At 44.0% G+C, this 21055-nt stretch overlaps 1 protein-coding gene across 1 annotated transcript; it reads left to right on the forward strand.

The window, feature by feature from the left end:
* The first annotated feature begins 1450 nt into the window (after nt 1–1450).
* On the forward strand, nt 1451–16681 carry PTCD3 (pentatricopeptide repeat domain 3). The gene is made up of 24 exons (XM_072126264.1): nt 1451–1749; nt 2359–2396; nt 3256–3292; nt 3784–3829; nt 3916–3984; nt 4076–4180; nt 6091–6214; nt 7264–7376; nt 7608–7666; nt 9263–9350; nt 9429–9489; nt 9832–9914; nt 10383–10527; nt 10670–10720; nt 11295–11381; nt 12188–12216; nt 13346–13452; nt 13555–13633; nt 13906–13996; nt 14676–14761; nt 15014–15162; nt 15355–15396; nt 16203–16361; nt 16455–16681. Exons 1-24 carry the CDS (start codon nt 1691–1693, stop codon nt 16543–16545), a joined length of 1998 nt encoding a protein of 665 aa, XP_071982365.1. The 5' UTR covers nt 1451–1690; the 3' UTR covers nt 16546–16681.
* Nucleotides 16682–21055: the final 4374 nt, after the last annotated feature.

The raw sequence follows: 21055 nt of genomic DNA on the forward strand, positions 1-21055 counted from the left end.
GGCCTAAAGCTGTGTTTGCACATGACGTGTACATTCTGCTTAGAAACCCAATACACAGTTGAGGAGATGGATGTAATGTCACCAGGGATGTCGTTTTTAGCGGCTTACTGGCTCAATTAGGTTGTGCTACGCTAAGGCCGCGGTCACGCGTAGCGTTAAGCGTCCGTCATAACGCGACGCTAGCGCACAGGGGGAGGTCCTCGGCCCGAACGCACATGAACGGACGTCTAGCGGTACGTGTGACTGCGGCCTAAAAATGTCTGTCAGCATTCTGAATCATTTCAGTACTTTATATAAGCTTCATTCATATTACCTGGCTCCCTGCCAGCAAAACGTAATGAGTCCTGGAGGAGGGGTAGCTGCAGCAACATTCTTCCTCTACTTCACACCATTACCCTCCCTCCACTGGCTGCTAAATGCACATGACAGGGAAGGTGGGGGGGAGCGGGGGAGACTGATACCGGCTGCAGCTTAAACCCACCATTGATATTGTATGTGTGTATAGGGGAAGTGGGGTGTTATGAACAGGATAACTAAATAACACTTTCACTAATTCACTGTTAACAAAAACGCAGCATTTCACAGATATAATTCCAGCCTGTCTCTTTCAGTCCTGGTGTTTACAAGTTGGGTTGTCCCTGGATACAACTGTAAATCTTCTGACTATGGTCGGATTCTTCTTATGAATAGCTTCTCTTGTCTGCACACTGCATTTCTCTCTGCCTCCTGCATTAGAAGAACAGCTCAGACACAGGCACTTCCTGCCGGCAAGCAGCAGCATGCAGAGACTTACTCTGCAATCAACAGACAAGAAAAGATCTTTTTAGCAGAGTTTTGTGTTTTATTGATTAGGTGACTTAGAGATAACAGTGTCATTGTGTTTTATATCCACTTTGTAGATCTCATCATCTCTGATCTGTCTCATCCCTATTTGTACAAGGTTCAGATACTACATGAAAGTGTATATAAACCTGTACCCTGATAATCTAAGCACATTGTCAGCACACAGCATCTCATAGCACTAGAGGGATCATGAAATGTCTGCTCAGAGTGTCCCTGCCCACACTCTGGAATATTACACTGACCTGTCTAGGGAGTGAGCAGTTACAACTGATGTTATTAGATTAATATCAACCTTAATTCAAAGCCATCATGCAAGTTTCCAGGACTTTTCTGGAATGACTCCCTTCTCAGAGCTGTTTAACCAAACACAGGGAGATCTCAGATGTAACCTTATGCAGCCTCCATAGACACACACTGTACCCCCCACTAAAATTTGGCCATAGAGGACCTGCACAGGTCCTGGAGTCGCATGGCAATGAATACACCAAATTCCACATCGGGGAACTTGTATGCACCCATGACTTGTGATTGCTGGGCGCCCTGAATTCAAGCCGCTGATTGGTTCCTATGGAGGACAACATCCCGCCCCCTCCTCGCCGCCGCTCTGCCAAGGACACTGACAGCACGTGCGGGATCCGGAAGTGGAGCGTACCACATTGTTGTGCAAGAGGGGGGGGTGTAAATTGTCACTATCTTCTAGGTTTCAGACAGCAGTGACACCGAATAATCACACAGAGCGGGAGCGGCCCGTTATCCACAGGCATATTGGGGATTGGATAGAGTAAAGGAGAGGATATCAGACTCCCCCTGTCTGCTCCTGCAGGTGGTGCGGTCCTGTCGTGGTGTCATGGCGCTGCCCTGTGTGAGGCTGGGGGCTGTGCGGCTCCGTGCTGGGACATTGATCAGGTAGTGATGGCGGCGGCCCCGCTACAGGGAGGGTCGTGTGTGTGTATGTAGTGGACATGGAGCCGGTGTCCTGGTGACATCTGTGTGTAATCCAGGTCATGGAGCCTGCATGTGACATGTGCAGAGCCTAGGTGTCTGACCTGTGACCTCAGGATGACCCCATCCTCAGGAGCAGTAATGATAATCAGATAGTTGGGGGTCCATCAGCAGAGACCCGTGCAGGCTTTCCATTATATGTGACTGGACTGCACACCGCCCCCTTAATGGAGTGACACCGCCCCTTTAACACCGTACTAATGTAAATGGGCTAGAACTTATTATAGGTTCCATATAATGTGTCTTAAAGGGGGTCTCTATCAGTCCTGTCCTATACACAAGGAAGTGACCCCCTAAGCCAATCACTGTATACAAGTTATTATGTCGTGCCCCCCATATGACCCTGTGACATAGGTCAGTGGGGTCTCACAATGATAGCGCACCCTAGGAAGGTGCTATCCATATCCCGTCTGTTTTCAGCACCTGAGCTCCTCACCCTGATGATCAGTAATGACTAATCTCCCCTGAGTTGTGACCCGGCCTGGTGTAACCTCTCATGTTCTATATATACAGGTGTTTATGCCGGAGCAGCAGTCATCAGGCGGCTACAGGTAAGTGATAGCAAGAATAGGGTCCTATGTCCCTGGCGAATAGATGAGTGACTGCAGCTACATCCATCAGTACAGGACAGCCTGGCCTGTGGATAGGTGACAGGAAAAGAAGTTCGGCCGAACAGCCAATTGGGAAAATGAAAGCTACTAGCTGTGGCTGTGATTGGCCAGGAGAACCTGAACGCGGGCATCAGGTCCACTTATCTATAAAGAGGACCTCTCAGCATGTCATACATAGAACATATCAGTCAGAGGAAGATATCAGTATCTGTCCATTGTAATCCTCTCCACTGTCAGAGAGGAGGAGCTGGAGAGTTATAAGAAGATTGTCATACACACACCCCTTCCTCTGCCCCAGCTCCTCCTCTCTGACACTGGAGAGGATTATAGTGGTCAGATACCAGACTGATATCTCAGCAACTGTGGGAGATAGACGAAAATGCTAAGTCCCCTGTGTAGCAGCCCCTGCAGAGATGACACAGTGTCCACACAATCAGAAATTTCCCTATGTTTGTAGGACCGGTGCAGTCTGGCAATGGCTGACCAAACAGTGTTTCGTTTAATGGAGGGACCACAGTGCAGAGGGCAGGGACTCCTTACATCACTGTGATATATGATACAAGGAGTCTCTGATTCCCAGCCAGTATAGATACACAGCCTATCATTCTCTCATACAGGGCAAAGCTTTCTTCTTACCCGACTTGTTACAGTGTATTGTACCAAAGCTGCAGCTGTGACAAGTGTTGGGGATGTAGAGTAGATTTGTTTTTGTTTTTTTTTTGTTTAACTTATCGTTTATTAATTTTTTTTTTTTTGTTTTCTCTTATCGATTTATTAATTTTTTTTTGTTTTTTTGAAGCTGCTGATGAGATTGAAGTTCCTAAGAGAAAGACCTGGTGAGTATCTTCCTACATGTGTCATTTACTAGAACGTTATATGTTTTATTTATGTTTTATTTTTTATTTGGAAATATAATCTCAATCTCTCTCTCTGTATCTATGTATATGTGTGTATATATATATATTCGAGTATAAGCCTAGTTTTTCATCACAAAAAATGTGCTGAAAACCCAAACTTGGCTTATACTCGAGTAAAAAAATATATAGGTTTTACAAGGTTTTTGTGGTAAAATTAGGGGCCTCAGCTTATACTTGGGTGGGCTTATACTCGAGTATATATGTATATTTCTTTTTACTCTGCACCAGATCTGTCCTGTCCAGTTCCTCTGGGCACCTGGGGTGTAGGAGCCAACACTAGATGCCCCATTACTACAGTATTACTATTTATACTATGCACTAAGGACAATTGTCAGCTCTGTTGCGCCACATCTATAGATAATGTATTTGGTGATAGAATTGTAATGTAAATAAATGTGTAACTTGTGCAGGGACAAGACGGCCGTCCTGCAGGCCCTGTCGTACACCATCAGCCATGTAAGTTTTTATCCATTCTTGTTATCATTGTGTCGTCTTATATCATATCATTATATCTGACCCCTTCTGATGTTTGTCGTCTTCAGGACCCCACGGCGGCCTCTTACATCTTCCAGGATGACCCCTACCTCATTCCCAACACCTCCACCGATTATGTAAGGAGATCACTTCCATCCAGTGTATTTCGCGGTGTATTTGCTTCCTGCCCTGAGGATAATCTTGTGTTTTGCTTTCTCTTTGTTGCAGAAATTGTTCTCCATGTCCAAAGAATCTGGAAGAAATGCAGCTAAATATATAGTGAACTTGTATCCGGACCTGTTCCAGAAGGACATCGCTGAACCCCACATTCCAGTAAGTGGTTATCTACACCGGTCATAAGTGATGGAAGCTACAGAGGCCTCACTATCCTGATTCATTTAAAGGGAACCTGTCAGTAGAATGTGCACATATACAGTCAGTGGCCTATAGGGCCCTATCAACTGACTGACCCCCTTCTTTTAGCTAAAAATTGTTTTTCTTGCATGTTTTTCTCACCTTTTATCTTATAAATTAACTGGCATCAGAGGAGGGGCGTGTCCTGCTCGGCCGGCCCCTCCCATCTATTCCTCCCCATGCCTTATGCCTCCTAACAGGTCACAGTTCATGTCATCATCACAGGTCCTTTAACCTCCTTAATAATAGCAAACTGTACCCCATGCATGTATCTGACCACATGAAGTCACAGCAACCTCCATGGACTTCTACTCCTCTCCATCCTCTATGTAGGCTGCTGTGATTTCATGTAATCACATACATGGTGTACAGTTTGCTTTTCTTAGAAGGCTAAAAAACCTGCAATGATGTCACTGGTCACATGTCATGTTTGTAACACAAGGCACCGTGTAAAAAGATTGACACAATATTTCCCATCTGTACATAGAGCTTTATATGTCTGTAGTTGAATATTAGCAGACGGTCCCTAAGTACAAGGAGGCAGAGCGGGGATTTGTAGAGTCTCAGAACTGTCAGTCAAAATAATGGGGTGTGGTTCACTGGCAGCCTAAGAGAGATAAGAGTCACAGATACCAGACATGAGTCAGCTAATTTGCATATCTGTAAAATGTATGTAATTAAGGTACAGTGCCCTACCGGCAGCTAATTTTAGGTGATATGGGGAGGACTTGTAACCTTTAATCAGCAGGCATTGTTGCTCAGAGGGCTCAAAATCTGGTGACAGGTTCCCTTTAAAGGGGCTCTCCTCTAAGTCATGCCATTTCACTAGGATCTGCAATATCTACGTGCCCTGTTGGGGTCCGATATGATCATATCAACAACTAAAGTGCTTAATCACTGCACAGGGCTGTGTGTTGTGTCCTCTTCACTGTCTTGGGCATCAGTGTGCAGGTTACTGCAGCATATCTCTTCTCTAATTTAAAGGGGCAGGCTGTCCCTGTGCAGGGACAAATGGTAACCTAGCTGTAACCCCATTCTTACCAGGGTGGGAGGGATCCTAGAGGTCAGACCCCTTACTAGGCATATAGTGATGTTCTACGTTTACATTTTTGCAAATTTTTAATCTAAAATCTGTGGTGATTTGCATAACTTGAAGGAAACTTATCATCAGGATCAAGCATGATAAACCAGGGAGACTTGCCTATAGATCCAGGCACTGTGACTGTGGGAATCTTATTTTATTTGTTATCCATGGCCTCTATCCTTCTAAAAATCAACTTTTAAAATTATGCTAATGAGCCTGAAGGGCTCCTTGGGGCATTACCAGGGCCCCTCAGTGTCTCGCCTTGACGTTTCTCTCTCTCCCTGTGTAAGAGTGAGGGGTGACCTGCTCTGCTCATTGTAACAGCCGGTAAAGCTACAGCACTGTGGGGCTCTAGAAACACTCACCAAAGCCTTCAGGCCATTTGGCATAATTATAAAATGTTGATTTTTAGAAGGAAGGTATAGCAATTATAAGAAGATTACCACTGTCCCGGTGCCTGGATCTATGAGTAATGTCCCTGGTTTATCAGGATGGATTTTGCTGGTTGATTTCCTTTGAAGCGTTTGCCTTGGTCAATCAGACGGTCATGAAAATAAGTGCAATGAAAGGAGGGCACCTCTATGTTACCTGTGTACCCCGATCTGAGAAGACTCCCTAACCCCTCACATCTGACATATCGCACCTAATTGTTGTGCAAATCTTAGTCACTGTCAGTACAGAAATAAATACATTTCGGGTGACCCCCCTACATGGCACCTGTGTAACCTTTAACCTATCCCTCCAGTGTCTGATGCCGGAGAGCATCCAACCTCAGATTGAAGGCATCAGCGAGGAAGCACTGGGTGAACGCATCAAGCTTAGAAGAGTGAAGGATTCTGTCGACTTATTTGACCAACTTGTCCAAGGCGGTAGGTGACGTGATGACCCCCTGTTCATCAGATTAATGGTTCTGTGACACATATTAACTTCTCAAAATATAACATATCCCTGCTGTATACTGGCTGTATGAGAAACTTTGGCCCCTCTTCCTCTATGATTATTAGACCAAAACCATCTTGATGTAATGGCAAGAGGTTGAAAAACATCACTACTTGCTTCCCAAAACAGCGCCACATCTGGCCATGGGTAGTGCATGGTATTGCAACTCAAGTATGGGGTTATTTTTGTAAGCAGCCATGTTTTCCTAACTATTGACATCCCCTTTAATGTGCTGGCAGGAAACCTGAGGAATCTACCATGAGAAGTAGATGTGATGGTAGATGCCTCCTCCTGCCTCTGCCCTAATCTGTAATATAATAATCCTGGAACCGAACTTGTTATAAACTTTATTTTAGTAATGTGTAAATTAACTGCAGAGGCTACTGGGGCGAGGAGTAGCCTTAGCTCCCAGTGCCGGGCCAGGCTAGTACACTCCCCAGTAGCCTTTGCAGTTAATTTACATATTATTAAAATTAAATTTTTAACAAGTTCGGTTCCAGGATTATTACATTGCAGATTAGGGCATCACATCTACTTCTCATTGTAGACTCCTTATGGTAGGTTTCCTTTAATGGTTACTTAAAGGGGTGGTCTAGGGACTGACTTCTTCTGGAGATGAGTGGACTGAGCGAGTTTGGCGGACAACCCACTGGCCAATCGTAGCCGTGGTCAGTATTTAGGGGCGTCAATTTTGCTGGATAAGGCGGCTGAACCCAACCATCGGGGAAATATGCTGACCAGGGGTAGTGCGCGGTGTTGCAAATAACTTCCATTAATTTCTCTACAACTGAGCTGCAATACCAGCACAGGCCATAGCCAGTTGTGGCGCTGTTTTTTTTAGGAAGAAAGCAGCCGTGTTTGTAAAAACCCCTTTAATGCTGGGGTTGGATTGTTCTGAACCCATGACTTAGTATCGGCAGTAGTTTTCTATATTAATTGTTTGTTGTCTCTCTGATGTAACTTCTTTTTCTTGGTGTAGGGACGACTCCATCTTTGGAGACTACGAACAAACTTCTAGATCTTATTTGTTTTTACGGAGACCGTGAGCCCTCGCCAGATGAACCGCAAAATCAGCAAGAAGATAATGAGAGTGTGAGTGTCTATACTTACATGGGTTTTATCTTATATATATTTATATATATGTGTGTGTATGTATATATATATATATATATATATATATATATATATATATCAGGGGTCAGGATCAGTTCCCCTCCCCCCATTCCCGGTATCTGTGAAGATCCAAGTGGTTGGGGCCTGACTCATCAATAAGTTGGGATAATTTGGGCTTTGCTTTTAACAATTCTTCTACTGTAATTTCAGGAGAACTTCAAGAAGAAAAATGTTTCTCAGAAAAGTCTCCCTGCTGCAAAAACATGGAGGTAAGGGAGTGAATATATTATGGGTCATTCACACCATCACTTAAAGGGAACCTGTTCGTTAAACTTATCCACATTAATTAACCCATGCTTTGAAAACGACTATACAGCAGTACAACTATCCCTATATGGTTTTGCCTGAAAAGATGACTCGTCTTCTATGCAAATGACCCCATTTGAGTCAGCTGCACCTCCAGCTAATTCCCCCTCTCCCTCAAGAATGAGAAGTTCTGGCTGTGTGACTCGCTGAAGAGAATTCCTGATGGAGGGATGAACGTGGGAAGCGATTTCTCATACAGTCAGTGTTTCTCTCTCAACCCCTGCTTCAGGAATTCTCTATAGGGAGACGCACAGCCAGCGTCCCTTATGCCTGAGGGAGGGGGGAATGATGTAGCAGAGCCAAGCTCATGCTGAAGAGAAAGTGTTAACCCATGTCAATCAGAAATTTGGAGACGCGACTGAGCTAGAAAAACAAGCATATATATGGATGGTGATAAGACTACAATGGACTGTGGAACTTTTACAGGCATGGGGAGGGACCAAATAACGAGTTGTGATAACGAGAAAACTTTTAAAGAAAAGTGCCTGGTCACCCGCGGGTCATTTTAGCTCACATGCATGCCGTTTAACGATTGAGGTAGTCTGCTCCGCTCCCGGAGACGTAAAGTCAAATCGGAAAACATAAAGACTCCATCATCATCAGGCAAAAATCAGGCCAAAAAATAATAGAAGAAATTAAGTAGAAAAAACAGTATTTCCATGGATAAAGCAGGTAATGCGTTTCTGACCTAAACAGATTGGTCCTAACTGGGATAGTTGTACTGCTGTATAATAGCAGCTCTATAGGTTTAGTTAGTGTGGGTTAGTTTCTGACAGGTTCCCTTTTAGAGAGTTGTCTGAAGCTTGAAAAGCCTGGCTTGTTTCTTCTAAAAACCGCACTACAGGCGGTCCCCTACTTAAGAACACTCGACTTACATACGACCCCTAGTTACAAACGGACCTCTGGATATTGGTAATTTGCTGTACTTTAGTCCTAGGCTACAATAATCAGCTGTAACAGTTATCACAGGTGTCTGTAATGAAGCTTTAGTGTTAATCCTGGTTCTTATGATAACCCAACATTTTTAAAATCCAATTGTCACAGAGACCAAAAAAGTTCTGTCTGGGGTTACAATGATAAAATATACAGTTCCGACTTACATACAAATTCAACTTAAGAACAAACCTACAGACCATATCTTGTATGTAACCCGGGGACTGCCTGTATAGCTGACCTTGGATAGTGTGTAGCATTGCATGTAAGCTACATTACTGTCTATACAGCTGAGCTTTCAGTACAAGCCATGGCGATGGAAGTCAGAAGCTGTGCTTTTAAACCTCCGGATAAGGCCTATTTGCCATTAGGCAGTGGAGATCCTATTCTTGTTGTGTCCCGTAAAGTTTGGGGAAGGGGGGATCATATTTTATGGGGGTGGGAACACAGGTGATAATAGGGGGGGTTATAATATACAGGAAAAGGGGTGAAGACATCTATACTGTGACGGCTCGGCTGTGTGTGATTTGATCTGAATTCACCTTTGTAATATCTTTGTATAACAGAGAAAATAACAATGCAGAGAGAATTTTCAACCTGATGCCAGAGAGAAACGCTCACACCTACCGCACCATGATCCGAGGGATGGTGAAGGTACAGACACCCAGCACTGATAGGACGTCACATATTCTCATTTCCTTATCAGGATTCTGAATGTCTTCTCTATTCCAGCACGGAGCTTACGCCCAGGCCTTCAGTATGTACACAGACCTCCTGAACAATAGATTTACCGGTGAGTCCCTGCATGTAGGTCCCATGTAATATATTCATTCTTACTTTGTCGTAGCCACATGTTGAACTTAAATGGCATCTACCACCAGGATGAAAGACTGTATGCAAATGAGCCTGAGGGGCTCCAGGTTGAATAGTTGTTAATGGAACCTGGAGCCCCTCAGGCTTCATTTGCATACAATCTTTCATCCTGGTGGTAGATGCACTTTAAGGCTTTTGTTCCTGATCTCCGAATCCCCATAAATGTAGAAATAACGTGATTGTATGATTCCCTGCCGTAGTAACCTGGATAATGATTCCCTGCTGTAGTAACCTGGATAATGTGGTGCTTAATTCCTGGCAGGTGATGTCTACACTTTCAATGCTCTCATATTGGCAGCTCCCGAGACAAAGACAGAGGTCAAGGATAAGTCAGCCCAGATTGTGGTAAGAAGCCTTACTATAACCTCCTCTCATCTGTCCCATAATTATAGATCCTTGACAAGTCAGCCTCATATTATGTGCAAAATATTAAAGGTCACTCTTTTAAATAAGTTGCCCGTGTGCCTTTACTCCCTTGAGGATAATCCCTGAAGTGATTCACCTGCCCTGCTACTTCCTTTTGTGCTGTGTGCAGACCTTCCGTGCTTCTTTGTTTATATCATTGAGCTGTGCCGAATAGGAGGAGCTGTAGCAAAAGATTTATGAGTCATCCTGCTCCATGTGGGTGGACGGTATAAAGAGAGACACAATGGGAGACGTTATCAGGGCGTCCTAGAGTGGTTAGAGAGAGGTGTGTGTGTAGACATAGGTACAAAGATGTCTAATAGAAGAGATGTTTGGAACCGTAAGACCTACAACCTGTCCTCTACATGCAACACATCCCGCCTGTCTCATCATAATTTTATCTTCCAGGAATTGCTGAACCACATGGTGCAACAAAATGTTACCCCTAACCTACTGACCTTCAACTCTGTGCTGAAGAGTTTACGTAAGGTCGGTCTGGCAATGAAGAACCTGGCAGTGCAGACCTTCATGGAGATGAAAGCACTTGGTATAGGTAGGACGTTGTGTGTCGTCACTTCCCAGGCAGGATCCACTATCAAAGCCTTAGTTTGAAAATGTACAAGTTCAGAGTTTTTACAGGAGAATAGATTATATAATCCTCTTTACTTACACCATGATTATTATTTTTTTGATAGAGCCGAGCCTTGCAACCTACAGCCATTTGTTGGGAGTGTATTATAAACCCGGTAAGTGCAGAATACCCACTGATGCCATTCACAGGTTATGTATCGGGACTGGTGACTGTGCCCTCCTTAAAGGGGTTGTACAGAGGTTGAAAAACATGGCTGCTTTCTTGCACAAACAGCCCCACGGCACAGGTGGTGCAGCTAAGCTCCATTCATCTCTATACAACTCAGCTGCAATACCTGCACTCACCACTTTCAGGGGTGGTGCTGTGTTTGGACGAAACGGCCATGTTTATCAACCCCTGGACAACCCATTTTAAGGAAGAAGTCTTCATGACTTGGAAGAATTTGAATGTATTTATCCCCTACCCCATGACATTACATCACTAAAGTGAAGGCTGTGGCAGGCAGAAAGCAGAGCACTACCAGCCACTACCTGCAATATGGTAATTAATGTATTTAGGGAAAAAATGTCAAGCGCAGTGGAATTTGATGGCGCTACATAAATAAAGGTTATTATTAGGTTATGCATAATGCAGAAAGTACTTTTAATTTGCTCTTTAAACACAAGCCCGATGTGTTCGGATTTCGTTTTTAAGAATGTTTTACATTGCAGTATTGTCTATCTTTGCAGGTGATCTATTGGGCCAATCGCAGCTTCTGGTGTCTATTCTGGAGCAGGCGAGAGGAAAGAACTTCACAGCCCGGGATCCGGATGACAGTAAGTTGTCATCAGTGGTTTCTGTATTGCTGGATACAGTTTGTACATGTTATTCCCTTTTGGGATGGAGCAGAGGAGAATGAGGTTTTCACTTATTCAGTCCTTCATGCAGGTGATGGATAAAAAAAACATTGAAGATCTTACCGGGCGATGTTTAGGTTTGTGTGGAAGTAACTTTCTGAAGTCCTGTGATTACAGCAGCCTCTGCAGCTACTCTGTATCTGTCGTACACTGACTGGGACGAAGAGCTGAACACAATTGTAATGTGGACGATGTTCTAGAAGAGTGGTGGCGAACCTAAGGCACGGGTGCCAGAGGTGGCACTCAGAGCCCTCTCTATGGGCACCTGCGCCATCACCCCAACCCAGAGTTCGCCAGACAGGACTCAAGGACTCTTGCAGTCCCAGGCAGCCCAAGACCCTAGAAGGAAGCTACAGTGATAATCCAAACTTCTTCTCCTTCCTTCTGCTGTATTGGTGTCCTCAGGTGTCTATACAGAGCAGAGAGTAATAAGTTACTGCTTAAATTGTCGCATCGGCACTCTGCAAAAAATACGTGGGTTTTGGTTGTAGTTTGGGCAATCGGTGTCTAAAAGGTTTGCCGTCACTGTCCTAGAAGAAGTATAATTTACTAGCGGTGCCCTCTACATCTGGTCTTATAATGATCGCTCAGACTCTGCTGCAAAAATAAATGAATTTCTTCCAACATTTTTTAATTATCTGATATTCAAGATAAGCAGAGGGAGACTTTTCTCTCTATTTTTACTCCGTCTTATAAAATGTATCTTTGTTTTCTATATTTTTCAGTATTCTTCTTCAGTGAAGCGATGAGAGTGGTGAGTGACCCCACAAGGGGCAGACAGGGTGCCCCTTCCTTTGTTGTTTTTTTTTAAGGTGCTTTCGGGATGTTTGTGGTGTTCATGTCTGGTCCTGCAACAAGTGGAGCTGTAGAGCAACAAAGGGTCAATGCAATAATTAGATTGTTGGGGTGTCAGCTCCATCACCCAACACTCTGGTACAGATGCTTATCCCATCACAGTCACTGATGTCTTGGCATAAAGGGAACCTGTCAGATAAATTAACCCACACTAACTACACATATGTTTTAAAATGCCATTATATATCAGTACAGCTATACTTGTTCCTATCCGAGCCTGTAAAGTTGACCCACCATCTATACAAATGACCCCATGTGGGGCCCATTATGAACTTTCCTTTTGAGCTGAGTCCAGCATATTCATGTACTGTCTGCCGAGCCGTGCCTCCACCTCATTCCCCCTCCCTCTGGAATGAGAGATGCTGGCCATGATGCACTCAAGAGAATTCCCGAGGAAGGGGTGAACGAGGAGAGTCGCACACAGACAGTGTCCCTACGCCCTTATTCTCCCCTCCCTCAGGAGTGAGAAATCGGCTGTGTCCCTCGATGAGGGGAGCTTAGAATGAGGTTGCTGATTTCCCTTAAATCAGTCACATAGAGCCAGCGTCTCTCCCAACCCCGTCATTCACCCCTCTTTCAGGAATTCTCTTCAGCAAGTCTTCCTCATTCCTGAGGAAATTATGTAGCAGAGTCGAGTTAGCCTATAGTAGAAGAGAAAGTAGAATCCTTTTCTATCAGGAAACTGGTGCGGCTGAGCTAGGACAACCTAAATATACAAAGATGATGAGTCAACTTTACAAACAGACTGTGGAACTCTACAAGCACTGGGAGGAACAATATAGGGATAGTTACACTGCTGTATAATAGCCGTTTTCAAAGCTATGTTTGGCTAGTGTGGGTTAGTTTATCTGACCAGTTCAGTGTTTCTGACTAGATGATACATCTGCAACTGTTCCCAGGTTGTGTAGGTGATGTGAATGTTGTATTTGGTAGGATTCTGCTTGTAATAAGTGTGATCCAAGGCATTTCTAGGGTAAACCGTACCGTCTACCGCTCATACACTTACACTTACCTTTCCTTGTTTATAGTGTTTGGAATCGAAGGATTTAGACTTGGCCTATGAACTCCACAGTCTGCTGAACACTGGGGACAACTGGAGGCTGATAGGAAGAACTTCCCTTGAGTTTGCCTACTAGTGAGTATAGGGGGATTAACGCAGGATACACCCGGTGTCATCCTAATGAAACTTGTTGTAGCTATAGATGGATTGCTCTGACATGTATCTGTCTCTCCGCAGTGGCAGACTCTTCCACATTGTGTGTATGATGGAGAATGCCGACATGGTCCTGAAGTGGTACCGAGAGCTGGTCCCATCAGTACGTCCATTTCTTGTTTCACTTCTACTGACATATCTAATGATGACAGCCCCCGACGGTCAAGCTCGGGTTCCGCCGCACTGCATGGACAGCCAATCCGGAAAATGGACACCCCTAGTAACTAGCCATGACTATGATTGGCTATGGGCGTCCCTCTAGGGGCATCCGTTTGCTGGATTTAGTGGCCGAACCTGAACTTCATCGTTGGGTCCGCTCATCTCTACTGAACATCTTGGTGGGAGTCTAATGTTGATTCCTATTTTCTCTTCTAGCGCTACTATCCCACCTCCAAAGGCTTCCAGAACCTTCTTCAGGTACTAGAAATGGAGAATCGACTCGAGCTCCTACCCGAGATGTGGAAAGGTTAGTAAAAGGGATCATCTATAACCGGGTGCGATACGGATCAGAACATGCTGTACAATAAATAATGGAGATGAATCTGCGGTGTATACCCTGAGCTGTGGGGCAGATTTACTTACCCGGTCCATTCGCGATCCAGCGGCGGGTTCTCTGCGGTGGATTCGGGTCCGGCCGGGATTCACTAAGGTAGTTCCTCCGACGTCCACCAGGTGTCGCTGCTGCGCTGAAGTCCGCCGAGGCCCGCCGGAGTTCACTATCCATTGCTGGGTGCAGGTAAGCGCATGTCCAGCAACACTTTTTTTTTTTTTTTTTTTTTTAAATGCGGCGGTTTTTCCGAATCCGTCGGGTTTTTGTTCGGCCATGCCCCCCATTTCTGTCGCGTGCTCGCCGGTGCCGATGCGCCACAATCCGATCGCGAGCGCCAAAAACCCAGGGCAATTCAGGAAAAATCAGAACAAAACGGAAAAAATTCAAGTAACCCGCTGTAAAAACGCGATTCGGGCCCTTAGTAAATGACCCCCAATGTCTTCCCTGGTAGAACATGTTATCTGTGGACTTTTGCCACAAGACAAAGAAAGGATACATGCCAAGTGACCAAGACAATACATTCTTTATTCATATATCAAAAAAATTTTGAACTGTGGACTTTTGAACTTACTTTTTTTCACTCTTTTTGTCTCAGATATCAAACAAATTGGTCACAGTAACAAGGAGTATTTACTGGAAGAAGTCCTGAACCTGATGGTGGGCGGGAAACCCAATGCTGAGGTAAATATACAATCCTGTATACAGGTAAATCTGATCCCGCACCGGCCTGAAGGGCGTTCACTTGTCTGATGTGCTGTGTAGCCTGGGACAGAAAGAGTCTTCTCATTATCATAAGTAATGATTTACTAAGCTATATATGGCTTCATTAGTACCGCCATTGTACGACCCGTAGTGTGGCGTGCAATCTGTAGGTGGTGTAAAGTTTATAGTATGACTGTGTAGTGACTGTGTTTACTTGCTGCTGTTTCTTAGCTCCGAGCTGCCTTTGCTGATACGGCGACATCTATAAAGTCTGTGTATGAATCCAGTGAGAATTCCAGATATCAACTGAAGGAATCTGCGGCTGCGTTCGGGAATATAGCGATACTGCTAACGAGAGCCGGGAGATTGGAGGAAGCCTGGTGAGATACTGTGTCATTTTTACAGCCACCTGGTTATCTTTAATTTACAATGAATGGTAGAAAGGGGGTTCTAGCTAGGCCGTGGTCACCCGCATGTCTATATATATATATATATATATATATATATATATATATATATATATATATATATATATATATACATTTATATATGTATATTTTTCTTCTTTATAGGAAAATTCTCAAGTCTTTCAAAACAAAGCATCTCGTTCCCCGGTAAGTAAAAGCTCAAAGTAAAATCCTTATTACGCAACTGTGTTTTCAGAAGGATCTACCCTTCTATGAGTACAGGTGTATTAGGTAGGACTCTACTTGTTTCCACTTTATTTAAAGTGTGATTACATCTTGATCAAAATTAGAGAACACTTTCAGATATGTGCAAGTTTTATCACCTGGTGCTAATTTCCTTAACCATCTGAAGAAGCCTAAACACACTTTGGGTACAGTTAAATAGAAGTCAGTGAATGGTGGTGGAGGAAGTGTCATGGTTTGGGGAATGTTTTCTGCAGCAGGAGTAGGACCTCTCATAGAGCTGCATGGCAGAGTGACTGCACGTGTGTATCAGAACCTTTTTATATACCGGGTTCCGTCACTGCGGTCTTCACTCAATCGGCCAGCAATTTTCATGTGTGCCCCCCCCCCCCCCCCCCCTGTCACATAGCAAAACGGGTAAAGCAGTTTCTTAGAATAGAAAACATTGAAACAATGAAATGGCCACAGCCCAGAGTCTCTATCCAAAGTTCCAATTGGACCATGTGTGCACTCCCAGGTAAGCCAATCTTGAAGCTTCAGTGCTAGTTGCACAAACAGATGTGAAATCCTTGGAAGAATCATGAGCAACTCCACCTTGCATGATCATTCTTCCAAGGATTTGACAATATTTTCTATCCCCCTCCCATTCGCTCAACAGCCGTGCGCTGTATAATGAGACTGAAAACTGCTGTGATTTCCATTAAATGCAGGGATTCTGTGCACGAAGAAGTGACGACACGTTACCGATATTATTACATGTTACGTTCTAGGTCTAATGTGATCACTGAGCTCTTAGACGGCGCTAAAGCTGCAGGGAACAGAGCGCTGGCCGTAGATCTGGTGCAGCTGGCGGTCGGCTTCAGTCTGCCGGACGCACCCCAGATAGCGCAGCGAGTGCTGAATGACTTCACCCTGACCGAAGAACAGAGGTAAGTGATCATCTATCATATAATTTGTCCGATACCATACACAGTAAAGCTATAATGTCCACTATATAATGGATCCATATTGTGTTGTTACAGGATAACCCTACAAGACGTGACCCAGAGCTCCACCACCAGCAGCAGTAGCAGCAGCAGCAGCAGCAGCAGCAGTGACAGTGACCACGATTAAGACTGTAAATTCACAATTTTTTTTTTAGTGCATGTAATGTCTTATTCATAACCTCCTTTTTTTTATATATTGTCCAGTGTAAAGCAGATTCCACCGTCACATTAAATGCAGCAAATAAAAAAAAAAAGTTGTCTAATTTTGCAACTTCTTCTCTTTTGTTATATCCTGCATACGGCTCCAGGGCCGTATTCACACTTGTACAGGTTACAGGACGATTCCTGAGCCCTGTATGCATCACGAGTCCTTGGTTTTATGGTTCAATAATAATTTATTGATGAGTCATGACAACATCATGCATATTATAGACTCCAGTGTGTTGGAGAGTTAGATTGAGGACATTAAGTGCGCTATAATATCAAATGTTCTGGAATGTACAAATCCAGAAACTGAAGCGGTCCGTAAAGGACCTTGAACAATAACGCAATTTACATAATGCGAACGACACAGAGGGGAAAGACAACATGGGAAACAGGAAAGGGGGGATGGTGGTTGTAGGGGCAGAGGGCAAGCAAAGACACACCTCAGGACCAGGAGTTATGCTTTAGGATGTAGGGTCATTAGCCAAGTTTCTATGGCCGGGGGGGGTCCTGTAAGTGAGCCAGGGGATGTTTGCCTTTGTCACTACCCTTCAGTTCCTTCAGACGCAATATTGTGTTGAGTGCGTCTTCCCAATGCGCCTTAGTAGCGGGGACAGGGGATCTCCACAACCTTGGGGGTTATCTGCCTCGCTGCCATAAGGAAGTGTCGAAGAAAACTCTTTTTGAATTTGGAGAGAGTCCCTGGAAAGATTGAAAGTAACGCCAATTCAGGTGAGGGTTGTATTCCTGCTGGGCACAGGTTGTTATATAGAGATTTTCAAGCTATGGTGGGGGATATTCCCATCATATGTGCAACATGTTGCCTTCTGTGTCCCCACACGGCCAGCACAAGAATGAGGAAATATTTTGTGCACTTTGGGGGTTCTCAAGCACAGAGTTAGGATTTTGTAATTTAGTTCATGGAGGTGCTAAGAAAGTTGAGCACCTTTTGCTGCTGCTCATGTGAGGATGACTTTCGGAGGTCCCCCCTTCCTGTGCAGGGGGACCTAGGGTATTAACGAATCTACAGACCTGGAAAAAATTGGAGCCATCTTGAGGGAGCCGAGCCCGTGGTCACGTCAGTCATTGAGCTGACCCTGTTCTCAACTACATCACATACTGTAGGGAGCGGGGTGGCGGGGATAGTTTGGAACTCAGGGTTGTTATTAAGCAGGATAAATGGACCTGGCACTGTAGCCAAAGCAGTAGAGAAGTGATCGGTTCAATCCCTGTATAATGTATTTTTTTTATTTTTTTTTTGCTCCCGTGTCCTTGTGAAAGGTACTTTTTGGTATAAAGCACAACTGAAAATATCAGTATTGTATTTCTCTAAAAAAAAACGCATGCGTCAGGATCTATACGGGTTTATCACAGTACTCGTGTGCCAATTGCGGAGTTCTCCATTTACCTGTTCTATATCTTATTAACCTGAGTTTTTGTTTAAGTGCCCCAGACCAGGAGTAAAAACTAAATGTCTCTTGGATTATGCAATGTAGATTTCTCTCAATGGATACAGAATAAAAACGTGATTTTATCAGCTTGGAGCGCCGGATACAGCTTTCTTTTTTCCTGAGATATCACTTGGGTTCTCTGACAAGCCTCCTTTGTGATCCGTGCACTACACAGATGAACGTGGTTCCTCGTTTACATTGGTCCAAGTGAGGGAGCGGCGTGCTCAAAACTTTTTGCATACATTGTTCTCCATCTTTGCTCTGTAGTGTAGATCCTGTACAGACTTTATAGAGCTTAGAAGATTTACCTTTACCGTCCTCACTAACTGATAGAGCGACATCGAGCTCGTGCTCTGCCCTTCTACTTTTCCTGGAGTCTAAAGGCAGCACAAAGAACACAAGACTAGGTTCCCCTAGGTACAATCGCACAGAGACGTGTTAGAAAGCTGTAGCCGGCTCCTATAAAGCCGGAGAGAAGGAAGGACCCCTTGTACTGTATGGGAGTGCAGAGATGTCAGAGTACCGCGCTTCGCTATCTCTGGTGCCCACATAGTCAGTGAATGGAGGACATGATCGACCTGCTGCTCCATCAGTGAGATCGGGACTCCAGGTCTCAGGAGCAGTGGAGGCTCCAGCAGTCGCACCCTCAATCTGCTAGTTATTCCCTATGCTGGGACTAGGGGATAATTCCTCAATTTAGGACAACTACCCCTGGGAGAGACCCCAAATGGGGAGTATGTGTGGGACCCCTGGACAACGCAACGCATGTGTAATCTCCCATACAAGGCGATTGCCAGAAATACGGATCACATAGGCGCCTCATACGACGCTGCCTGCTCCTGATCATGCACGACAGTAATGTACTGTATCAGTCCATGAAGTGCTGGTTCTGATCTGTATGTTAAGTCATTTTTTGACACCGATTATAGCAATGATGAAGGGTTATCATATAGACTGGTAAGAGTTCAATATGGCCAAGTTCTCATAAACCGCTGATCAAAAGTGGAGCTACAGGTAGTTGTGTTACTAAATGTGTCATTGCTGAGGGTCTGACCAACGCGAACCCAAATGGTTTGGATCAGTTTCCTTAGTGAATGGAGCAGTCTACTATATTCCGGGGTGACTGGGATTCCTATTCTCCTCTTTGGCCAGGTCCTAGTGTTGGAAGAGATGAGATGGGAGAGATCTATGGTGTATGGGGCACTACAAGATTAGGCTGCTCCTGGAAACCAATAGACATGGGGTTGGCTGCCATCTTTGTTTTGATTGTCACTCCCCATGATGTTATCTGGGAGTGGTAAATAGTTGCCATGAGAGCCTTGGGTCATCTAAAGACCTGATGTGGTCTAGTTTTAGCCTATGCAGAAAATTCCCATATACTGCCATGCTGTAGTTTTAAAGTATATGGTAGGATCAATCAGACCCCATAGGGTTAAAGTACCCTAAGGGGTCTGAAAAAGATTTTAAAAAATAAATTTAAAAAGTTATAAAAATTAATAAACCTAAAAGTTCCAATCCCCCTAATACTAATAAATAAAAATTAAATTTAAAAAAAATAAAAAAAAATAAATCTAAACATTTTAGGTATCACCGCATCCTAAAATGTCCGGTCTGTCAAAATATAATAAGGATTATTCCTGGCGTTGAACCCCGTAACAGAAAATAGCTCCCAAAACATCTGAAAAAAAAATAACTTTTTCGCCATCTTGCACAATATAAAAAAAATTGAACAAAAAGTGATCAATAGGTCAAACATTCCTCAGAATGGTAGCAATGAACAAGTCAACTCGCAAAAAATAAGTATAAAAACGTTGTAAGCGTCAGAATATGGCAAAAACTAAAATACATTTCGCACACAAGGTTTTAATTTTTTTTAAAAATTAAAACACAATAAAACCTGTATAAATTTAGGTTCCCTCTGATCGGACTGAACCAAAGAATAAAGTAAAAATTTGGAATTTTTTTTCCCCACTTCCTAGTACAAGCAGTCCCCTACTTAAAGGGAACCTACCACCACAAATAAAGGTAGATTGGGTGGTAGGTGGATCAATGGGACGTGAGGATAGCCCTTTTAAGGGCTAATCCTCACGTCCCCACACTTTTTTGATATGCGCAGAAGAGCAGACCCGTGCCTGCGCGGTCACTGCTCCGAAACAGGCGCGGGCCTGCTCTTCTGCCTGCTCTTCTGCGCATGCGACGAGGGCGCGCAGCTCCGCGTAGCCGAAGATGGGTGAGTAGGAGGGGTAAAGTGGCTACCGGGGCGTAGAGTAGCCACCTCGTGTAGCCTCAGATGCGGCTACTCCACGCCCCAGTAGCCGCATAAGTAAATTTGAATATATGTGTAATAAAAGTTATCAAAAAAGTGTGGGGACGTGAGGATTAGCCCTTAAAAGGGCTATCCTAACGTCCTATTGATCCACCTACCACCCAATCTACCTTTATAGGTAGATTTGTGGTGGTAGGTTCCCTTTAAGAACACCCAACTTACAGACAACCCCTAGTTACAAACGTATCTCTGCATGTTGATAATTTATTGTAATTTAGTCCCAGGCCACAATAATCAGCTATAACAATTATCAGGAGTCTGTAATTAAGATTATTGATCCTGGTTCTTATGAAAACCCAACATGTTTAAAAATCTAATTGTCATAGAGACCAAAAAAACTATTGTCTCTGTAGCTACAATTCTAATATATACAGTTCCGACTTACATGCAAATTCAACTTAAGAACAAACCTATCTTGAACGTAACTTAGGGACTGCCTGCACAAGGCATTGAATAATAAAATTGCCATCACTGCGAAGTGTAATATGTTACACAGACATAAGCCCTCACACCGCTCTGTACACAGAAAAGTGTTAGATATCTGAAGATGGGGAGTGAAAAATTTACTAAAAAAAAAGGCGGGGTTAACGGTCCAATGTATACAGTATCGGTACTGGAACCTGCTCATTAAAGAGGGTGTGTCATTGTTAGGACCC

This window comes from Engystomops pustulosus, chromosome 1 (genome assembly GCF_040894005.1).
Source record: "Engystomops pustulosus chromosome 1, aEngPut4.maternal, whole genome shotgun sequence".
Classification (NCBI taxonomy): Eukaryota; Metazoa; Chordata; class Amphibia; order Anura; family Leptodactylidae; genus Engystomops; species Engystomops pustulosus.

What these genes read in the sequence shown, in the direction of transcription:
- PTCD3 (XM_072126264.1), top strand. Translation starts at nt 1,691, where the DNA reads ATGGCGCTGCCCTGTGTGAGGCTGGGGGCTGTGCGGCTCCGTGCTGGG. An exon ending in GTTCCTAAGAGAAAGACCTG is followed by an intron (nt 3,293 to 3,783) that starts GTGAGTATCTTC and finishes TAACTTGTGCAG; the next exon opens with GGACAAGACGGCCGTCCTGC. An exon ending in GCGGGAAACCCAATGCTGAG is followed by an intron (nt 14,762 to 15,013) that starts GTAAATATACAA and finishes GCTGTTTCTTAG; the next exon opens with CTCCGAGCTGCCTTTGCTGA.